This window comes from Hibiscus syriacus, unplaced genomic scaffold (assembly GCF_006381635.1).
Source record: "Hibiscus syriacus cultivar Baekdansim isolate YM2019G1 unplaced genomic scaffold, ASM638163v2 tig00112517_pilon, whole genome shotgun sequence".
Classification (NCBI taxonomy): domain Eukaryota; kingdom Viridiplantae; phylum Streptophyta; class Magnoliopsida; order Malvales; family Malvaceae; genus Hibiscus; species Hibiscus syriacus.
Window position 1 is genome coordinate 533,131 of NW_024063353.1, and position 19,762 is coordinate 552,892.

The following is a 19,762-nucleotide window of genomic DNA, read 5'->3' on the forward strand; positions in this document are numbered from 1 at the left end:
AGTAAATCTTGAAAATTACCAAATGCCATTGTATTATCTTCTAATAAAATATTCCTTGGTTAAAGATAATACAACTTGACTTTGACTTTCAAAATTGGCCATGCAATTTTCAAAAATTGCATTTAAGTCACTAAAATTCCACTGTTCGAACAAATCTGAAAATCATACTGTTCTGAGCCAAATTTCTCTGATATAAAATATGAAAAATAATATTTCCAACCATTTTCTAACATCCTTCAAATTTTTGTAAAATTTCAGCTCGATCCGAATATCTGATTTCAATACTGAAATTTACTGCTTTATATATTTTATCAAAATTCTCGTACCAAAAATATGATCCCCACAAAATCTCTGTTTTAATCCAAACTTTTCATTTACAGGCATAAAATATATAACTTTTAAATTACAACTTTCAGTCCCTACACTTTTAAAAGTTTATACTTTAGCCACCAAACTTTCAAAACTTACATTTTAGTCACTGGTCAAATTTTGGGGTATTACAATTTGGCAACTGTGATATGAAAAAAATTTGATCCCAAAATTTTCAAACAACTATCATATCCTAGTCACCAGGTTAACGTCTGGCTTAAACAATTGTCAATTTTTTAACAGAAAATGACGAGTTTAGAACATAATGAATAGTCGGGTGACCATTTTATAACTTTTAATAGTCGAAAAACTTAACAAATAAATATTTTATAATCATTTGTAATTTTTAATAGTTAAATGATTTAATAAAAGAATATTCTATAGTCAGCACCATTTGTAATTGAAATGAATAAACGTATTCCATTTTCATAACAAGCAAATGTTGACCTACCAGATGGAACCCTATTTTCGGAACTAATAAGTTTGGTCCGTCGAATATTCTCAAAATTTGAGTATATTATCATTATCAAAAGATAAACCAAACGCCATCTCCTGTACCCTTCTTCTTGCCTTATTATTACGTTAAACAGGTGAAGGGGCATTTGGCCTTGGATTCACTCGAGGGACGTTTGTTTTCCTCCCTCACGAGCAAAACAACACCAATAGAATATATAATTGACTTTATAAAAATCCGGCAAATAACTTTCTACCGAGATTTTTCTTACAAAAATTTGTACATATTTCTTAATATGTCATGAGAGCTTAGTACGCCGGCGAGTCGGTAGTTGTGTGGGTAGAGGAAGATGTCGAATGAACCCTCCCTTCACTATGGCTGGCCCTCTCCTCGGATGCGACTGCTGCTATCTTCCACATGGTTGAGCAAGCGAGGGCAATGTGGCTACAGGGGCGTAGATTCCACTAGTCGGAGCAATGGTGGAAGTTTTTGTCGATGTTGTGAGATATTCCGGTGGAGGTACCCATATGCCTCCGACCACCACAAATTGAGGTGCTTGTGGATTGGCGTTGTGTTGGACGGACGGACTCGGTCTCCTCGTGTGCAATCTATATTTCTGAAAACGGATAAAACACACGAAATGAAAGATTTAGGCCATGCTGGAACTTCAAATCTATTGAAAACTAGGTCAACATTGCCCAATATAGTGGAAACAAACTAGTCTAGTTGCAGTATTTTCTCAAAAAAGCAGATCGATTTGCCAAAACAGACACCCTATTGATTTATCCCTAAAATCTAAAATCACCTGTAAATGACTCTTAACTTCATTATTTGTAAGTCCATCAACCTTCATCAGCTCCCTAATTTGCTTTGGGGTGGCAGCTGCAAACTAAATCCATGTTTATAAATCGTCCACTCAATGAACGAAACGATGATGGTAAGAAGAAAACTCACCGTGTGAACCGCCGAGTTGCTGGAGAGCGTGCAAGAAGCGCCGGTGCAACTCCGGAGACCAACACCGCCTTATCTTTCGCTGAGTCTGACCTTCCTTTTCATCTTTTTTACTAGAGTTTCCACTATTGGCTTTTCCTCCACCTCTACTACTTTCTGTAGTGGAAGTACTTGTAGCTGAAGCATTTGCTTTTCCTACTGCAGATGATTGAACACTTTTTTCCACGGTTTTTTCTCCCTGGAACCGTTGAAATGCTCCCCCGTTTTCCTTCACTTCCACACCACTTCCATTATTACCGGCATCCTAGAAAAGGAAAGAAAAATCCCAGAAATTGTTGACTTTTTTGTCTTTGTTTGGAGAATTAAAAAAAGGGACAAAAGGGTACCTCATTCAAGGATAGATCTGGGGATTGATTGTTGTTGTTGTCGTTCCACAGCTGAACGGATCTAAGCCAATCGGATTTCCTTTTATGATCAACAGCAGCTGGGACATTCTTTTCTTCGGATTTATGCGATTCTTGTTCATCATCTTCCTCGAAGCAATCATAATTTTTTTTAATCGGAATAAATTCTTCCAAAACCGGAACATCACTGGTCGTCTGCTCCGAACAATCCCATTTCCGTTGCATGTAATCCGTCGTGGTCGAACCCCCCGATATCTCTTTCTTGCATGCTTCAATCGCTATTAACAAAATAAAAAAAAATAAAAAAAATAGCAGCCAAAACAATAAAAACAATCGAAATGAAAAAACAATACAGATAAAACGTAAACCCTTGGTGACAAGCTCCAAACACAAAGGAAGTTCGCGTTGAAAGACTTGAATTTTACGTCGTTCTTCTTCTAAAGCTTCAACATATTCATGGTCTCTGAGCATTTTCTGAGCCAAACCCATCTCTACCATTTACCCTTAAACAAATCCTCCTTTCACTTAAACTTGTTTCTTCTCCCTCGTTTTTCAACACCCAGATTACAGACAGTGGAAGAGGATGAATTTATGTAGGGGGGAAGGATTAGTCTTCAGACCAAATAACATAAATAGATCCGGAGAAGACGAGACAAAAGGAATCTAAACAGAATCAAATGGAGAATAAACTTTAGGTACCAAGAAAAAAATACATAAAAATCAAAGACGAATGGAAATTAAGAGAGAAAATGGAAGACAACAAGGAAAGAAAGAACACAACAAAGTCGGGGCGTCGCGTAACCAAAAAAAATTGAATCTTCGATGTTTTCCCTTTTTTGTGGCCAGAGGGAGAGAGAGTTTGTATTTAGCCTTACTTATATATACGTGAGAGAATATAAGGAAAGGGAGAGAGAGTTGAATATTCCAGATAGTGATTCGGTTTCGTCGTTTCTTGACGGAGCCGGCGATAACGTCACCTCTCTCTTCTCCACACATTACCCCCTCTCTTTGGGATGAAACACATTTTAGGCCCTAATTTTTTTAATTTTATCTAATCTGATCCCGAAACCTTTTTACCCCTAGTTTTACGTGAACTTAAACATTTGACAACTTACTACTTTAAAATTGTCTGACTGTACACCGCCACTGATAACAACTTAAGTACAAGATATTCACGGAGTCAAGATTACCCTCTTTAGTAAAGGCTTCATAGGCTGATTGATTAAGATGAAAATCTCAAATTAAATGAACAATCGATCTTTACATGTAGAAGTCTATGTGCTCACGTCTCAAAATCTCTTTGTCAAGGTACATCAACTAGATTTCCCAAAGTCTGCAAAATATCAGTGCTAATTACCTGAAGCGAGGAGTGAATCTCAAAATAACATATCATCAAAATATTAAAACTCCAAAGTCAAATACTATGTAGATAAAAAAAAAGATGAGGACTAAATTGAAATCATCTGTAAGATTAAGGACTAAATTTTGTTTTACCCTTTATTTGAGGGCTAGATCGTCTAGTGTGGGCTACTAATTGAGTGGTTGCCACGTAGGCCAAATCATATGTATGGCGTGTTAGTTTGTTTTGTTGTGTTGTGTTGGTTGTCCTACTTGGACAATCCGGTCGGCTTTTATTTTTGGGACAAGCGAAAATATGAATAAAAATAACAATGGAAACGGTGTTTGTTTAGCTCGTTGTGTAATAACATATATATATATATATATATCAAGAATATTAAGACCTTAATCTTGCCACTAAATTATATTATGGGGGTAAGATGGGATATTCTCGTCGTTGAATGTTTTATTCTTCCTTGGGGACAAGACTATTGAGCCGCACTGTGTGATATAGGAATGGCCTTTCAGTGCGTCCAAGGGTCATCTTTGCTGGCTTGATATTGATCTCCTTGTCTTAGTTACCATCGAAGACCCTGTTTTCTTTGCTGGCAGTAAAGGGTCCCACGTCTTACGTTGTTTTTCCAATCCGGTCGTTGGCTTGACAGCTAAGCAACCGGGAATACGAATTGGATGCCCTGGAGATTCTATTATTCACTTTTCTTTCTTGCTTCGTTTTATTAAATTTGACAGGTTTCTTACCGGTACTTGACCTTTGGGCATCAAAATTATTCGCAATTTTAAATTATATAAAGATGAGATAACACAAGTTTTAATTGTGATGCTACTATTATTTTAAATTCTTTTAAATAATAACCTTTTATGCTTGTTATATTTTCAGAGGAGAACCTTGAAAAATATTAATTTTCCGTTATTTAAAAGTTTTACATCGACTCTTTTGATTACATAATTTTTTTGAGAATTCAATTCTTTCGGTCAGAAGTTATTGAATCTGATATATTGTATAAACGAGACCTCTAACAGATCCAATCTATCTTAACGATATCTAAGATATGACCAATACATTTATCTAATTTGTCGATCAATGAATGGCCATAATAATTCTACAATCGACCCACGAACTAAAGATTACTTTAAATGCTCCTTAATAGAGTTGAGAAATAGAATGAAACCCTTTTTCTTCTTCCCTGTGATCTACTCTTTATGGTATAAAAACATCGACCAACAATCATTTCTTCGTTTATCACAATTCTCTATATAGATAAAAGAATAAATCATTTACAACCGACAAACTCTTGTTCTCATTAACTGTAATGCCCTGAATTTGGGGTTAGTAGTTCAGGTCAACCCAAGAACCATAAGTCGAGCTCATTAGATCTCTTAAACCTGTTTAAACCAGTTTTTGAGAGTATTGGGCTCAAGTTTGGCCCAAGAGTTTAAGATAGTGATGGTTTTATGTTGGGTTAAAAGGAGAGGGACTAAAAAAGTAGTTTACCCCTTATTTAAAGGGATTTCACGTGAAAACCAAACCCCACCAAAATATCTCCCCATTTCCTCTTCTTTTCTCTCTTCATTTTCCCTCCCAAGAGCAAGTAGAAAGGTAGAAGCTTTAAGATTCTCAAGCCTAGTTTGAAGCAACCAAGGTAAGAATCTTAATCCTCACTCTCCAAGCTTTCATTTAAACCCCTAATATTGAGTTTTGAGTATGGTTTTCAAAAATGGGGTTTTAAGAGATTAAAGGAGATTAAGAGATTCAAGCTTGTTCTAGTAAGTTTGAGTTGTTTAGAGTGTCCTTAACATTATTTTAAGCCTCAAATAAGTTAGTAAATCATTTTCTTACCTTTGTTTAGCTAAGGAATTGGGAGAAAGTTCCAAGGCTAGAGGTAAAGAAAAAGTGAATCCTAGTTGATTCGAGATGAGTTTTAGCAGAGAAGGAAGCCATGTAACACACTTACAATTCCTTCATACCCTTAGTGGGTCATTAGAAAAACAAGATAGCTTAAGAGCTAAGATTGAATTTGTTGAGTAAATTCCATGGTAGCTTTTATAATTTATGTTCATATCATGTGTAGAAGCCTTATTTATTACCCTTATGATGCGTATAAGACTTAATAAGTCACGGGAAACCTCAAAGTAGAGAAATTATGGAGTACATGTGGTAAAATTATAACATCCTCAATATTGGGTTAGTGACTAAATTGTAAAGTCTCATAATTTGGTGATTAAAATAGAATGATTGAATAGTATAAAGATTTATTTGTAAATTATTGTATGGATTTAAATTGAAAGGAAGAAAGAATAGAAGGGCAAAGAGGTTATTTATAAGGAAATAAGAAAAACAGGGTTATATATGTATCCACGTGGGTTGAAGAGGGGAGAACACAAAGGCTTCCAGAGTTCTTTTCTTCTTCTTTCTTCATTGTACGTGTAAAGCAAAACAAAGGTGAGTTTTCTGATTATTGAGTTTCTTGTTAAATTTAAGATTGGGTTTTGATTATTAGATGATAACTAAGCTTAAGGAAAGTTTAGGTTATCTTAAAATCAAAGGATGATGGAGTTAGAAGAGATTAAAGATTAGAGGTTCTTGAATGAAATCTTGGAATAAAGTTCATATCTAGAATTAGAAGTTAAATTTGACTTGTCATCAATCTAGTTAAGATATATTAAGGGTTAGAAGTGGAATTAAATCATGTTTCAAAGTTGGTATAATTCTTGGATTTCACAAGAAGGATAGGATTCTGAGGTTTAAGATGAAATAAATGAGTATAGATTGGTTTAAGTATGTGTACTGGAGTTAAGAATATAAAAGGGGATGAAACATGAAAGATTTAAGTTGAAATGGATAAGTTTCGGGTTCAAGAAATGAATTTTGGGCAGGGTGCATCGGTGCACATTCAAAGTGTACCGATGCATCAAGAGAAAATTCCAGAATTTGTTGAAGGTGCATCGATGCACATGGAATGTATCGATGCACTCATTTAAAATAAATGAACATCGAATGCTATTAGTGCATCGATGTATAAGGAGTGCATCGATGCACTTGCTTAAAATACAAACATCAAATAGGATTTATGAACCGATTCATGGGTAGTGCATCGATGCACCCGTCAAGGAATGCATCGATACATGGTGTCGTGCATCGATGCATACCTTCAGTAAGAAATGGAAATAGCTTTCTTTTAGCCTAAGGATTAATAGTTTGGAATATATCAATTCATATGCTGATAAGAATCAATGTATTATTATGTAGATCTAGAGCATAATCTTATTCCAAAACAATCGAAGGATTAGAATCGAATCAAAGCAAGGCTAAGGTGAGTGCATTTTATAGTTAAAGTATATAGAGACAAGACTTGTGATAAGTCTATCTCTGATAGTTGAATTAATCATTCCATACCCATGTATATGCATACATATACTATTGTAATAGTGATTGCATGCATAATTCATTATATGTTCATATGACATTGAATGAATGAATATAATTACCAGAGAATATAATCCAGGTATGTGAAATACTGGAAAAGATTATGGGTTTATATGAAAAGTAATGAAAGAGATATGAAATGAGAAATGTATTCATATTAAAGCCCATGTTATATGATACGAGAGCTATAGGTATAGTTGGCATACCAAGAGTCGAGGGTATATTAGTCCTTCGGGACATAGTGGTCATTCGGGACAAATACTGAACAAATGTTCAGTGCCCCATGAGGGAATTTATTGAGCTATGGTGACAACATCAGTGCACAACCTCAATGTACTCAAATACCTCTGTTCTTAATAATGTACATGGGCAATTGAAAGATAAATTAAGGTGAAAGTGATACAATAAGATAAGTTTCATATGTACATGATATGATTATATCGGTTATAGTGAAATACATACATGCATATTGAAATGTCATGATCAAATGGTAAGAATGCATATTCATGAATCTATAGCTACATGTTTATTTATTGTCTCACTAAGTCTATGAATTAGCGTGTAAGTGATTTACACGTAGGTACCAGGAAATAAGAAGAGCAGTACTAGAAGTGGCAAGAATAGCATCACCACTAAAAGATCATATCAGAAGTAATAGGCAAAGTAGATATTTTGGGTTGTGTATAGAGTGTGGGCATGTAATAAGTTGTTAATTACGAATGCTCTGATCGATTTTGTAGTTTGTGATCTCTTTTATGAAATTAACGTATTTTGTTTTAATGAAAGTTTAAAATTTCCCTGTTTTTCTTTAAGTGACAAAGTTTGAAAAGTTAATGTGACATCTCAGACTCATATTCGGGTCGGATACGGGTTAGAGGTGTTACATTTAATGGTATCAGAGCTACAGTTTAGTCGATTCTCAGTATAAACTGAAGTCTAGAAGGTCTTATAAAGTATACATGCTAATAAATTAGTGAAAACTTCTGATCTGATAAAATAGTAAGTATGTTGTTTTTCTAATAGAATGATATTATTGTGTCTTAATAGATGTCCGGACATGGTAGTTCTAGAAATGAAGTGGGAGATGATAGACCCGCTGAAAGTAGCAATTCACCTGCCCTAGCCAGGCAGAGTGAAGAACAGACACCCTCTAGAGTGCATGCGAATAAACAAGATGTATTCTTTAGAACGTTAGACGCGGTATTGACGTATTTCCAACCTCCTACTACTTCAACTCCAAAAATAAATATTGCGAAAGAGTTGAAGGGTTTAGGATCTCCCGAGTTTAGAGGGGAAGTTGAGGAAGGTCCTGTTACTGCGGACCTTTCGCTTAATGACGTAAAAGTCATACTTGAGGGACTTCATTTTTCCGATGCTGAGATTGTATAATCTCAAGACCAACGAGGATCGAGATGACCCAGAGATTGTAATAGGTACCTTTCTATTGTTTGATAAACATGTTATGGTATTGATTAATACGGGGTCTACATATTCATACATTACTAGTAAGTTAGTGAGCGAATTAAACATTCCGTTAGAAACTACTAGCAATGAGGTGATAGTGACGAATCCATTAGGGCACAATGCTCGTGTAAATATGGTGAGTCGAGGATGTCCCATATGGATTCAGGGAATTGAATTTCCTGCTAATATGATGGAATTACCTTTTGACGAATTCGAGGTGATACTGGGAATGGACTGGTTATATTGTTACTATGCTAATATTGATTGTAGAATGAAAATAGTAACGCTGAGAAGTCAAGAAGGAGTAGATGTGGTGGTATTTAGTGAAGGATGGAATCCATTGACAAATGTAATTTCAGTAATGTCGACGAAGAAGTTAATGTTACAATGATGTCAAGGGTTCATTGCTAATGTATTGGGTGTTAGAACCAAGGAGAAAGGGATTGACGAAATTCTTATAGTAAGAGAGTTTTCTGACGTTTTTTTTTGCTGAGTTACCGGGTTTGCCTTCAGATAGAGAAGTGGAATTCCATATTGAAATAATGTCTGGAACTTCACTTATTGCAATGTCACCATACAGAATGGCTCCAAAAGAGTTGCAAGAATTAAAGATTAAATTACAAGAATTACTGGATAAAGGTTTTATCAGACCGAGTTTCTCACCATGGGGAGCTCCAGTTTTGTTTGTTAAGAAGAAAGATGGTTCAATGCGTCTTTGCATTGACTACATGCAACTTAATAAAGTGACTATCAAGAATAAATATCCACTTCCTCGAATCGATGACTTATTTGATCAATTAAAGGGAGTTTCAGTATTCTCGAAAATTGATTTACGTTCGGTTTATCACCAATTGAAGATTCAAAAGAAAGATGTTCTAAAGACGGCGTTTAAAATGAGGTATGGTCATTATGAGTTTATCGTGATGCCGTTTGGAGTTACGAATGCACTAGCAGCTTTCATGGATTTAATGAACAGAATATTCCAACCCTATTTGGATCAGTTCATGGTGGTTTTCATTGATGATATTTTAATATATTCAAAGTCAGAGGAAGAGCATAGTTCGTATTTGAAAATTTTCTTGTAGATTTTACGAGATGAGAAGCTTTATGCTAAACTTTCTAAATGTGAATTATGGTTGAGTGAATTGACATTCATTGGACATGCAATTTCTTCAGAAGGAGTTCGAGTGGATCCTCAAAAGATTAAAGCTATTCTGGACTGGGAAGTTCCAAAGAATGTATCGGAAGTTAGAAGTTTTCTGGGATTAGCTGGTTATTATCGAAAGTTCGTTAAAAACTTTTCCATAATAGCATTACCCCTAACTAAGCTGTTGAGAAAGGAGATAAAATTTTTGTGGACCCATGAATGTCAAGAGAGTTTTGAAAAGTTAAAGAAGATTTTGACAGAAGCTCCAGTGTTGATTCAACCCGAGTCTGGCAAGAACTTTGTAGTGTACATTGATGCGTCTCATAACGGTTTGGGATGCGTGTTAATGCAAGAAGGCAAAGTAGTGGCCTATGCTTCGAGGCAACTAAAACCACACGAAAGAATTATCCTACACATAATCTGGAGATGGCGGCAGTAGTGTTTGCTCTTAAGATCTGTCGTCACTATTTGTATGGTAAAAAGTGCTACTTGTATACGGATAATAAGAGTTTAAAGTATTTGATGACTCAGAAAGAGTTGAATTTAAGACAAAGAAGATGGGTGGAATTTCTTAAGGATTATGACGTAGTGATCGATTTCCATCTAGGAAAAGTGAATGTTGTAGTGGATGCCTTAAGTCAAAAGACGTTTGCAGCCTTACGAGCTTTGGATGCTAGACTATCGTTAAGAGGAGACGGTGCTATATGTGCGGAATTAGCTCTCAATCCATCATGGCTAGATCGAATTAGAGTATTGCAGGCTAGAGATGAAAAGTGTTCAAAGAAACTACATCAAATAAGGAATGGAGAGTGTACAGATTATGAGATGAAAATGGATGGGAACCTATATTATCAAGGGAGGCTAGTAATTCCAGATGATAATAAATTAAAGACTGATATATTAATGGAAGCTCACTGTAGTCCATTAACACTGCATCCAGGAGGAAACAAAATGTATATGGATCTCAAGAGTTGATATTGGTGGCCTGGAATGAAGAAAGACATTACGGAAATTGTATCAAAGTGTATAACTTGTCAACAAGTCAAAGCTGAGCATCAGGTTCTGTCGGGACTATTACAATCAGTATCAATTCCTTAGTGGAAATAGGAGAATGTAACAATGGATTTTGTGACGGGGTTACCTTTAACTCCGAACAAAAGGGATTCAATCTGGGTGATTGTAGATAGATTGACTAAGTCAGTCCATTTTATCCTGGTGCGAACTGATTTCTCCATGGATAAATATGTCGAACTATATGTTAGAGAAATTATACGTTTACATGGTATACATGTTTCCATAATTTCTGATCGGGATTCTAGATTCACATCACGATTTTGGAAATCATTACATAAAGCGTTAGGAAATCGGTTGAACTTTAGTACATCATTTCATCCTCAGATCGATGAACAATCCGAGCGAACTATCCAAGTTTTGGAGGATATGCTTAGAGCTTGCATAATCGAATTCAAATGATTATGGGAAAGGTATTTGCCACTTGCTAAATTTGCATATAACAATAGTTATCAGTCAAGCATCAAAATGGCTCCCTATTAAGCTCTTTATGGGAGAAGATGTTGTACGCCCTTGAATTGGTTTGAGCTTAATGATAAAGAAATTATTGGTCCCGAGTTGATTCAGGAAATGGAAGAAAAAGTTCAAGTGATTCAGAGTAACATCAAAGCAGCAACTGATAGACAGAAATCGTATGCAGATTTAAAGAGAAAGGAAATAGAATATCAAGTTGGAGACAAAGTGTTTCTCAAAGTTTCTCCTTGGAAGAAGGTTCTGAGATTTGGACGTAAAGGAAAATTGAGTCATCGGTTCATTGGACCCTATGAGATTATTAAGAGATTAGGATCAGCAGCATATCAGCTAGCTTTGCCATCTGAAATAGAAAAGATACACAATGTCTTTCATGTCTCAATGCTTTGGAAGTATCGATCTGATCTATCCCATATCGTGAATACTGAAGAGATCGAGGTTCAACTAAATTTGACTTATGAAGAGGAACCTATTCAAATACTAGTTCACAAGGTTAAACAACTAAGAAACAAGACTATTCCATTGGTTAAAGTCTTGTGGAGGAATCACAAAGTAGAGGAAGCAACATGGGAGCGTGAAGAGGACATGAGGATTAAGTACCCCTATCTCTTTGTGTAATGAAAATTCGAGGATGAATTTTCTTAAGGGGGAGATTTGTAACATCCTCAATACCAGGTTAGTGACTAAATTGTAAAGTCTCATAATTTGGTGATTAAAATAGAATGATTGAATAGTATAAAGATTTATTTATAAATTATTGTATGGATTTGAATTGAAATGAAGAAGGAATAGAAGGGCAAAGAGGTCATTTACAAGGAAATAAGAAAAAGAAGGGTTATATATGTATCCACGTGGGTTGAAGAGGGGGGAACACAAAGGCTTCCAGAGTTCTTTTCTTATTCTTTCTTCCTTGTACGTGTAAAGAAAAACAAAGGTGAGTTTTCTGATTATTGAGTTTCTTGTTAAATTTAAGATTGGGTTTTGATTATTAGATGATAACTAAGATTAAGGAAAGCTTAGGTTATCTTAAAATCAAAGGATGATGGAGTTAGAAGAGATTAAAGATTAGAGGTTCTTGAATAAAATCTTAGAATAGAGTTCATATCTAGAATTAGAAGTTAAATTTGACTTGTCATCAATCTAGTTAAGACATATTAAGGGTTAGAAGTGGAATTAAATCATGTTACAAAGTTGTTATAATTCTTGGATTTCACAAGGAGGATAGTATTCTGAGGTTTAAGATGAAATAAATGAGTATAGATTGGTTTAAGTATGTGTACTGGAGTTAAGAATATAAAAGGGGATGAAACATGAAAGATTTAAGCTGAAATGAATAAGTTTTCGGGTTCAAGAAATGAATTCTGGGCAGAGTGCATCGGTGCACATTCAAAGTGTATCGATGCATCAAGAGAAAATCCCAGAATTTGTTGAAGGTGCATCAATGCACATGGAGTGTATCGATGCACTCATTTAAAATAAATGAACATCGAATAGGATTTATGAACCGATGCATGGGTAGTGCATCGATGTACTCGTCAAGGGACGCATCGATACATGGTGTAGTGCATCGATGCATTAAGAGATGGAAATATCTTTCTTTTAGCCTAAGGATTAATAGTTTAGAATATATCAATGCGTATACTGATAAGTATCAATGTATTACTATGTAGATTTAGAGCGTAATCTTATTCCAGAACAATCGAAGGATTAGAATCGAATCAAAGCAAGGCTAAGGTGAGTGCATTTTATAGTTAAAGTGTATAGAGACATGACTTGTGATAAGTCTATCTCTGATAGTTGAATTAATGATTCCATACCCATATATATGCATACATATCCTATTGTAATAGTGATTACATGCATAATTCATTATATATTCATATGACATTGAATGAATGAATATCATTGCCAGAGAATATAATCCAGGTATGTGAAATACTAGAAAATATTATGGGTTTATATGAAAAGTGATGAAAGAGATATGAAATGAGAAATGTATTCATATTAAAGCCCATGTTATATGATACGAGAGCTATAGGTATAGTTGGCATGCTAAGAGTTGAGGGTATATTAGTCACTCGAGACATATCCAGTGGTCCTTCAGGACGTATCCAGTGGTCATTTGGGACATATCTAGTGGTCCTTAGGGACATAGTGGTCCTTCGGGACAAATACTGAACAAATGTTCAGTGCCCCATGAGTGAATTTATTGAGCTGTGGTGACAGCATCAGTGCACAACCTCAATGTACTCAAATACCTCTGTTCTCAATAATGTACATGGGCAATTGAAAGATAAATTAAGGTGAAAGTGATACAAGAAGATAAGTTTCATATATACATGATATGATTATATCGGTTATAGTGAAATACATACATGCATATTGAAATGTCATGATCAAATGGTAATAATGCATATTCATGAATCTATAGCTACATGTTTATTTATTGCCTCACTAAGTCTATGACTTAGCATGTAAGTGGTTTACACGTAGGCACCAGGAAACAAGAACAGCAGTACTAGAAGTGGCAAGAATAGCATCACTACTAAAAGATCATATCAGAAGTAATTGACAAAGTAGGTATTTTGGGTTGTGTATAGAGTGTGGGCATGTAATAAGTTGTTAATTACGAATGCTCTGATCGATTTTGTAGTTCGTGATCTCTTTTATGTAAATTAACGTATTTTGTTTTAATGAAAGTTTAAAATTTCCCTGTTTTTCTTTAAGTGACAAAGTTTGAAAAGTCAATGTGACACCTCGGACTCATATTTGGGTCGGATACGGGTTAGAGGTGTTACAAAAATAGTACCCAATTAGGGCAATTTTGAGAGTGGGTATCGATACTGTTAGAGGCAGTATTAATACTGTTCATAGTAAAGGTATAAAATTCAAAGAGTTATGAGGGCAGGATCGATACCCCTTAAAGGAGTATCAATACTGAGGGTTCGATATCAAGATTGAGGAGCTTGGTATCGAGATTAGTATTCTAGAATGACATTTTGGTATCGGTACTCTAGGGAGTATCGATACCTAGGGTCTCAGTATCGATACTCCCATATAAGTACTGATATTCTTTTTTTTAAGAGAAACAAGCATAGGGGTATCGATACCTTGGGTAGGGTATCAACACTATAAGTCCAGTATCGATAATGTAAGTCCAGTATCGATACAAAGGTTATGTTGTGGGCTTTAAAGCAAGAGGGTTTGGAGAGGCAAGTGAGGTTTTCCAAGAGCTTATAAATTCTCCTAAATAAGACTACAAGTAAGAACAATAATTGTGCTTAATCAAACGTAGAAACGAGATAAAGTAGGGCGTCATAAAACTAGCATTGTTTGAATGCTCGGGAAACGATTAGGACACCTGAGTTCCTTTAGAAAAGCTAGAGGTGTCGATGTATAGATGCAGTCCGGATATCCTTAGGTAGTGCGCAAGACACTTTAAACTGACTAACTAGGGTGCGAGGTCCGACACCCGCGAGAGGTGGGTTAATCGAGGGTGTTGTGTCCAATGCAATGATTTCGGGACATATACTTAGTAGACTAGAGGGGTGCGTGAGCTTCGAGATGCAGAGATCCCTCAGCCGCACCATGATGTCTACCCTAGAGTAGAGAGTGAGTATGCGTATGAGATTGGATAGCTTGATGTATTTCCCCGATACACTTTTAGTATGATCTAGTTATTAGTGTGGCACTGAGCTATTTAGCTCAACGTTTGAAATTTGTTTCCTTACGTAGATTAGGTGGAGCAATTGAGGAGCTTAGAGTAACCGAGGTCCAAACCAAGTGCGGATCAGAGTATGTCTCAGCTTTTTGAATGGCATGAATATATGTAAACCATGTTGTAAAGTTGAGCCATAAATGTATTTTAAAGTCGGTCTGTATTATTATTTTTGAATGTATATACTTATTTTGGGAGCTCCCCAGATGTAAAGTTTTAATTATATTTTTATGGGTGATTTATTATGAAAAGGATTTTAAAATAGTCGTTTTAAAGCAAGAGAAATAAGAAACAAATATTGGTCAATCACTCTGGTGGTTCTGTGTAGCATCCTAATCGGTCGACTGTGTGTCGTACCAGTCTAGGATGTTACATTAACCATACTTATTATATGACTTCGAAGTCGAGAAAAAGATGATCAAATTTTCCATTTTCAGAGAAGGACGTGTAACTTGGGAGGTATACTTTTAGCCTTGTAGTTTCTTCTTTGAAATTGTTGAATCCAATCACATGAGGGAGTATCGGGCCTAATAAATATGGGTTAGACCAATTCACGCTGACAAGTTTGCTTAACTTGGCCTATAAATTTATTAGTGTTCAAACATAGTTTATAAGTTCAAATTGGTATATAAATTTAGTTTCACGATTCAAATAAATCATTTATCATAAGTACTAATTTAGACCAAAAGGTGAAATTCATGTACCGATCAGAACCATAAAGTCAAGTTTAAATATCTAACTCAGTAAAAAAGTTTAAGTACCAAATTACATCTTAAAGCTAAACCCAGACACTTAATTGGACAGAAAATAGGTACCAAATTGTCATTTACCTTTTTAAAAATATTTTTATATTAATTTAAGATCACTAGATAGATAGTTGAGATAAAAAGTGAAAAAATGAGGAGATTTTTATAAGTAAATAATAATAATTGAATAATGTGAATGTATAAAAATCTAATCTCAATTTGCATCCATCCAATAGTATTAAATATGTGTAAGATTAAAAAATTACTTACAATATAAATAGATTCTATCTTACGTAATCATTAAATTTAATTTATTAATCAATTAATTTAAATCGAATGTTATAGATTGTTCGTTATAAACATCGTCCTTCTAATTTATTTATTCCTAATTTTCTAACTCATGTTAATACATTGCTTTAAAAAATAAATGTCAAAGTCGGAAAATGAATAATATATCAAGTCAAAAACATACAGCACCAAACAACAAATTCAATAAGAATGCAATCTTTTCTTGAATTTTTTTTTCTTGCGGTTCTTAAAGTTTTATTTTGGTTAATTCGAATCGATTCGAGTCGCACATTTAATTTTGATGAAAAAGTCTTCTAATGAAATTTTTTTATATACACTAAGATTTAAACTCGAGATTCACTTAAATGATGTAAACATACTTACCACTCGAGACCTGCACCTACGGCTCTATATAGAGCTCTAAGTTTTAATGGTTGTTTAATGTTTGCCTTTCGTATTCTTAATTGTGTATAGCCAGACAGCAGTCAAGCTCGGTGGTAACCGGTAGGCATAAGTCGATAAAGATATTCCACCCACGTGTATTTTCCTATTATTCTACGATTATAAAGTAAAATCTTTATTAATTAAAGATAATACATATTTTATATATACAACAAATTTAATTTCTTTTAAAAATAATATTTTTTTTATCGTTAAAGTACTCAGTGAGTTAATTCTACTATTATTCTATGTTCTAACACAACATAACATTGACTATAACACATAGCAATTCTCTCTAAATAATTAAATATACAGGATGTTCAAACATTAACCTAAACACTATTGCTAGTCAATCGGCTTATATTGACGACCATAAAATTAAGTTCGAACATTTACTATATTATTAAGACAAATAATACAGACTTCGAATATAAAATAAATAATTAAAAACAACAACAACAACAAAGATTAACCTAAACAGAGGGACAGTACAAGACAGCTTTAGATCTAAACCGCATAGTTCAACGATAGTGCTCCGGAAAACTGATCAGATAGTGAAGTTCCGATCTAAATCACTTTGTAAAATTACGGATGGTAGCATGAGGTTCGGTCGCTTTAGCAGCCGCCGAGGGCTCGACGGCCGGGGACGGTGGAACCGGATTCCCTAGTAGATCAGCTGGCAAATCCGGTATACCTTTCAAGTAGAAAGTATAAAAAAGTTTCATCGGGAAAACTATCTGATGCAGCTTTACTTGGCCGTATGCTCCTTCAAAAATCCCAGATCCTCCGGTCACGGCCAAGAATGTATCCTCGTACGTTAAATAGGGCCCCTGGACAGATAAATGGCCGTAGTCGCCGAAGTAGAAGCTGTAAATGGCTTCATATCGGTCGCCTTTTTTCTCCGGAAAGTGCTGGATCAGCACACAGAGACCGGCCGTTATGCCGATCCTTTTCTGCAAGTCACCGGAGTAGAGCTTGTTGGTGAAAGGGACCAGATCACCCAGCGAGTTTATAGGTTTTTGACTCAGTTTCAAAACTGCAGGGCTGCTCCTATCTCTCTCGTTGAGTTCATAAACGTGGAGCTCTTGAACTCGGGCTGAAACGTGAAAACCCAGACATTAAAATCAATCAAAAGTTTGAAAATTTAATGGAGGAACGAGGTGGAATTGTACTTACAGGGTTTGGGAGTAGCTGGTTCGGCCGGCTTGTTCTTTTTGAAGAAGAAGGCTGTGGTAGAGAAGCGCTTAGAGGATCTCGATGAGGTGAAGAAAAAAGTTGAGATGTTGAGGCCATGGAACTGAGAAGGCTTTGAATAAGAAAATTTTGAACCTAAAACGCCGTGAGATTGGGGCGGTGAACTGCGATGCTCAGCCAACTTGACGGCGGGCATCGGGTTCAGAGAGGTGGAAAGTGCCATTAACGGTGTTGGAAAGTTGGTGAAGACGAAGAAGACGACCGAATCTTAAGACTTGGAAGGTGTTTTATTTTGTGTGATAATTTCTGATCACAACTTCGGTAAAAATACAAATAAACACAAGTGTTGAAGGACCTCGAATTTATATTTTATACACTAATCCACATGTGAATGAGATGACGGGTCCTGATTAGTTTTATTCAACGATATTTTCTTAAAATTCAGATAATTTTACTCTGTTTTAAAAATATTTTATCAAAATCATCATAATTTATAAACAACTTTAATAAATACTGTAAAATTTATCATATTTTTTTTAAAAATATTTTTTTTACAAGTACCGTTCCTCTAATCTTATTTTATTTTATCATTTCCCCTAATTTAACTGACTAAGTAAAACATCAATTACTTTTAACAGTTAAAATATGGAGCCTTAACTAAAATAATCAAAACCGATCACACATTCGTTATGTCGAATAAGGGACCAAATGGAATATTTACTGTTAGTCGAAACCACGTGTCATATGCAAATATAAATATAAAGTGTAATTTTTTAATGATATAATACATGCATAATTCTATATGATATTACTTTATTAAATTCTTCGAGTGTTAATTTACTCCCCCACAAAACCCAAACAACTCTTTATTATTGTGTTTTTACTGTTTAAGGTAATTGGTTTAGTTATAAACTTAGTCCTTCGATTTTATAATAAATGAAGAATTATTAAAAAAATGTTATACTTTTACTATTTAACATATAGACAAATTTTTAAAAAACTTATCAGTGAACCGAAATCCATTCTAAAAAAATCTACCCCAACGATAAAATTAACGAATTACAATTTCGTATCCATTTTAAGACCCAAAGCATGAACTATTAAAAAGTTAAAAAAAATCCTTCGACTATAGATTATTACTTTGTTAAGTTCACTGACTATTAAAAATACAAAATGATCACTCAACTATTCATTATATTCCATACTTGTCTTTTTTCGTTAAAAAACTAGCGGTTGTCTAAGCTAAACGTTAACATGATGACTGTGATATGATAGTCATTTAAGATTCTGATATCAAATTTTATCATATCACAATCAGTAAGTTAACGTCCAACTCAAAATACAATCAATTTTTGATAGAAAATGACGAGTTTGAAACATAATAAATAGTTGAGTGACAATTTTGTGACTTTTAATAAGAGGGACTCAACAAAGTAATACTCTATAGTTGGATGATCATTTTATAACTTTAAATAGTTAATGAACTTAATAAAGAAAAACCCTATAGTCAAAAGACTGTTTGTGTAATTTACCCTTTTCTGAATATATGAAAATATGTCGCCTTCGAGAACCAAACGGCAGCCTGAAAAAACACATCGTATCGTACAAACAACTTTTGCATATTCAATAGCTTTCGGCTAAAAGATAACATTTTCTAATCAAGCTTACATTCTGTTGCTTTAGAGGGACCTTATAAAGCAGTGGCGGATCTAGAAATTTATAAATGAAGATGCAAATTTTTTTTTCTTTTCTTAAAAATAATGAAGGTGCAAAAAAAATTTCTTCCAATTTTCTCTAACATATTAGACTAAATTTCATTTTTTTTCCTTAATAATGAGGATGCACTTGACCCCTAAGGGGCTTAGTGCATCCGTCCCTGAAGGAAGCCAATATGCAGCTTTTACCTATATGAGCATAATGTGCCAAATATATAATCGATTAAAGATTTGAGTCTTCCCATTTAGTTAGAATCTCCGCACCGGTTCTAGTGATTAGGATGGTATGTTCGAACTGTGCGGCGGGGCTGCCATCGGGACTCAAAGTTGTCCAGTTGTCCGGCCATGTGGTGCACTCGATGCCTCCCAGAATAAGAATTGGTTCTGCAGCATAAATAAGGGACATGCATCAATATACATACATGAATTTCTAATATAAACGAAAGAACATGACAGCCGTTGATGTTCTAGTAGGTACAATCGGAAATGAAAAGACAGCCGACATTCCGCGTCTACATTTTAAGAAAAACCATTGAAGCATGTAAT

General features: G+C 34.8%; 2 protein-coding genes across 2 annotated transcripts; both read right to left on the reverse strand.

Annotated features, from left to right (window-relative positions):
* Positions 1–1,214: 1,214 nt before the first annotated feature.
* LOC120181136 (transcription factor HHO2-like) lies at positions 1,215–18,848 on the reverse strand. The gene is made up of 7 exons (XM_039186334.1): positions 18,836–18,848; positions 8,285–8,290; positions 2,547–2,681; positions 2,161–2,456; positions 1,778–2,078; positions 1,629–1,705; positions 1,215–1,439 (listed from the first exon to the last, which is right to left on the reverse strand). The coding sequence occupies exons 3-7, from the start codon at positions 2,674–2,676 to the stop codon at positions 1,230–1,232; spliced, it is 1,014 nt and encodes a 337-aa protein (XP_039042265.1). The 5' UTR covers positions 2,677–2,681; positions 8,285–8,290; positions 18,836–18,848; the 3' UTR covers positions 1,215–1,229.
* Positions 16,735–17,836, reverse strand: LOC120181137 (allene oxide cyclase, chloroplastic-like). Its single transcript, XM_039186335.1, has 2 exons — positions 17,484–17,836; positions 16,735–17,403 (listed from the first exon to the last, which is right to left on the reverse strand). The coding sequence occupies exons 1-2, from the start codon at positions 17,722–17,724 to the stop codon at positions 16,880–16,882; spliced, it is 765 nt and encodes a 254-aa protein (XP_039042266.1). The 5' UTR covers positions 17,725–17,836; the 3' UTR covers positions 16,735–16,879.
* Positions 18,849–19,762: the final 914 nt, after the last annotated feature.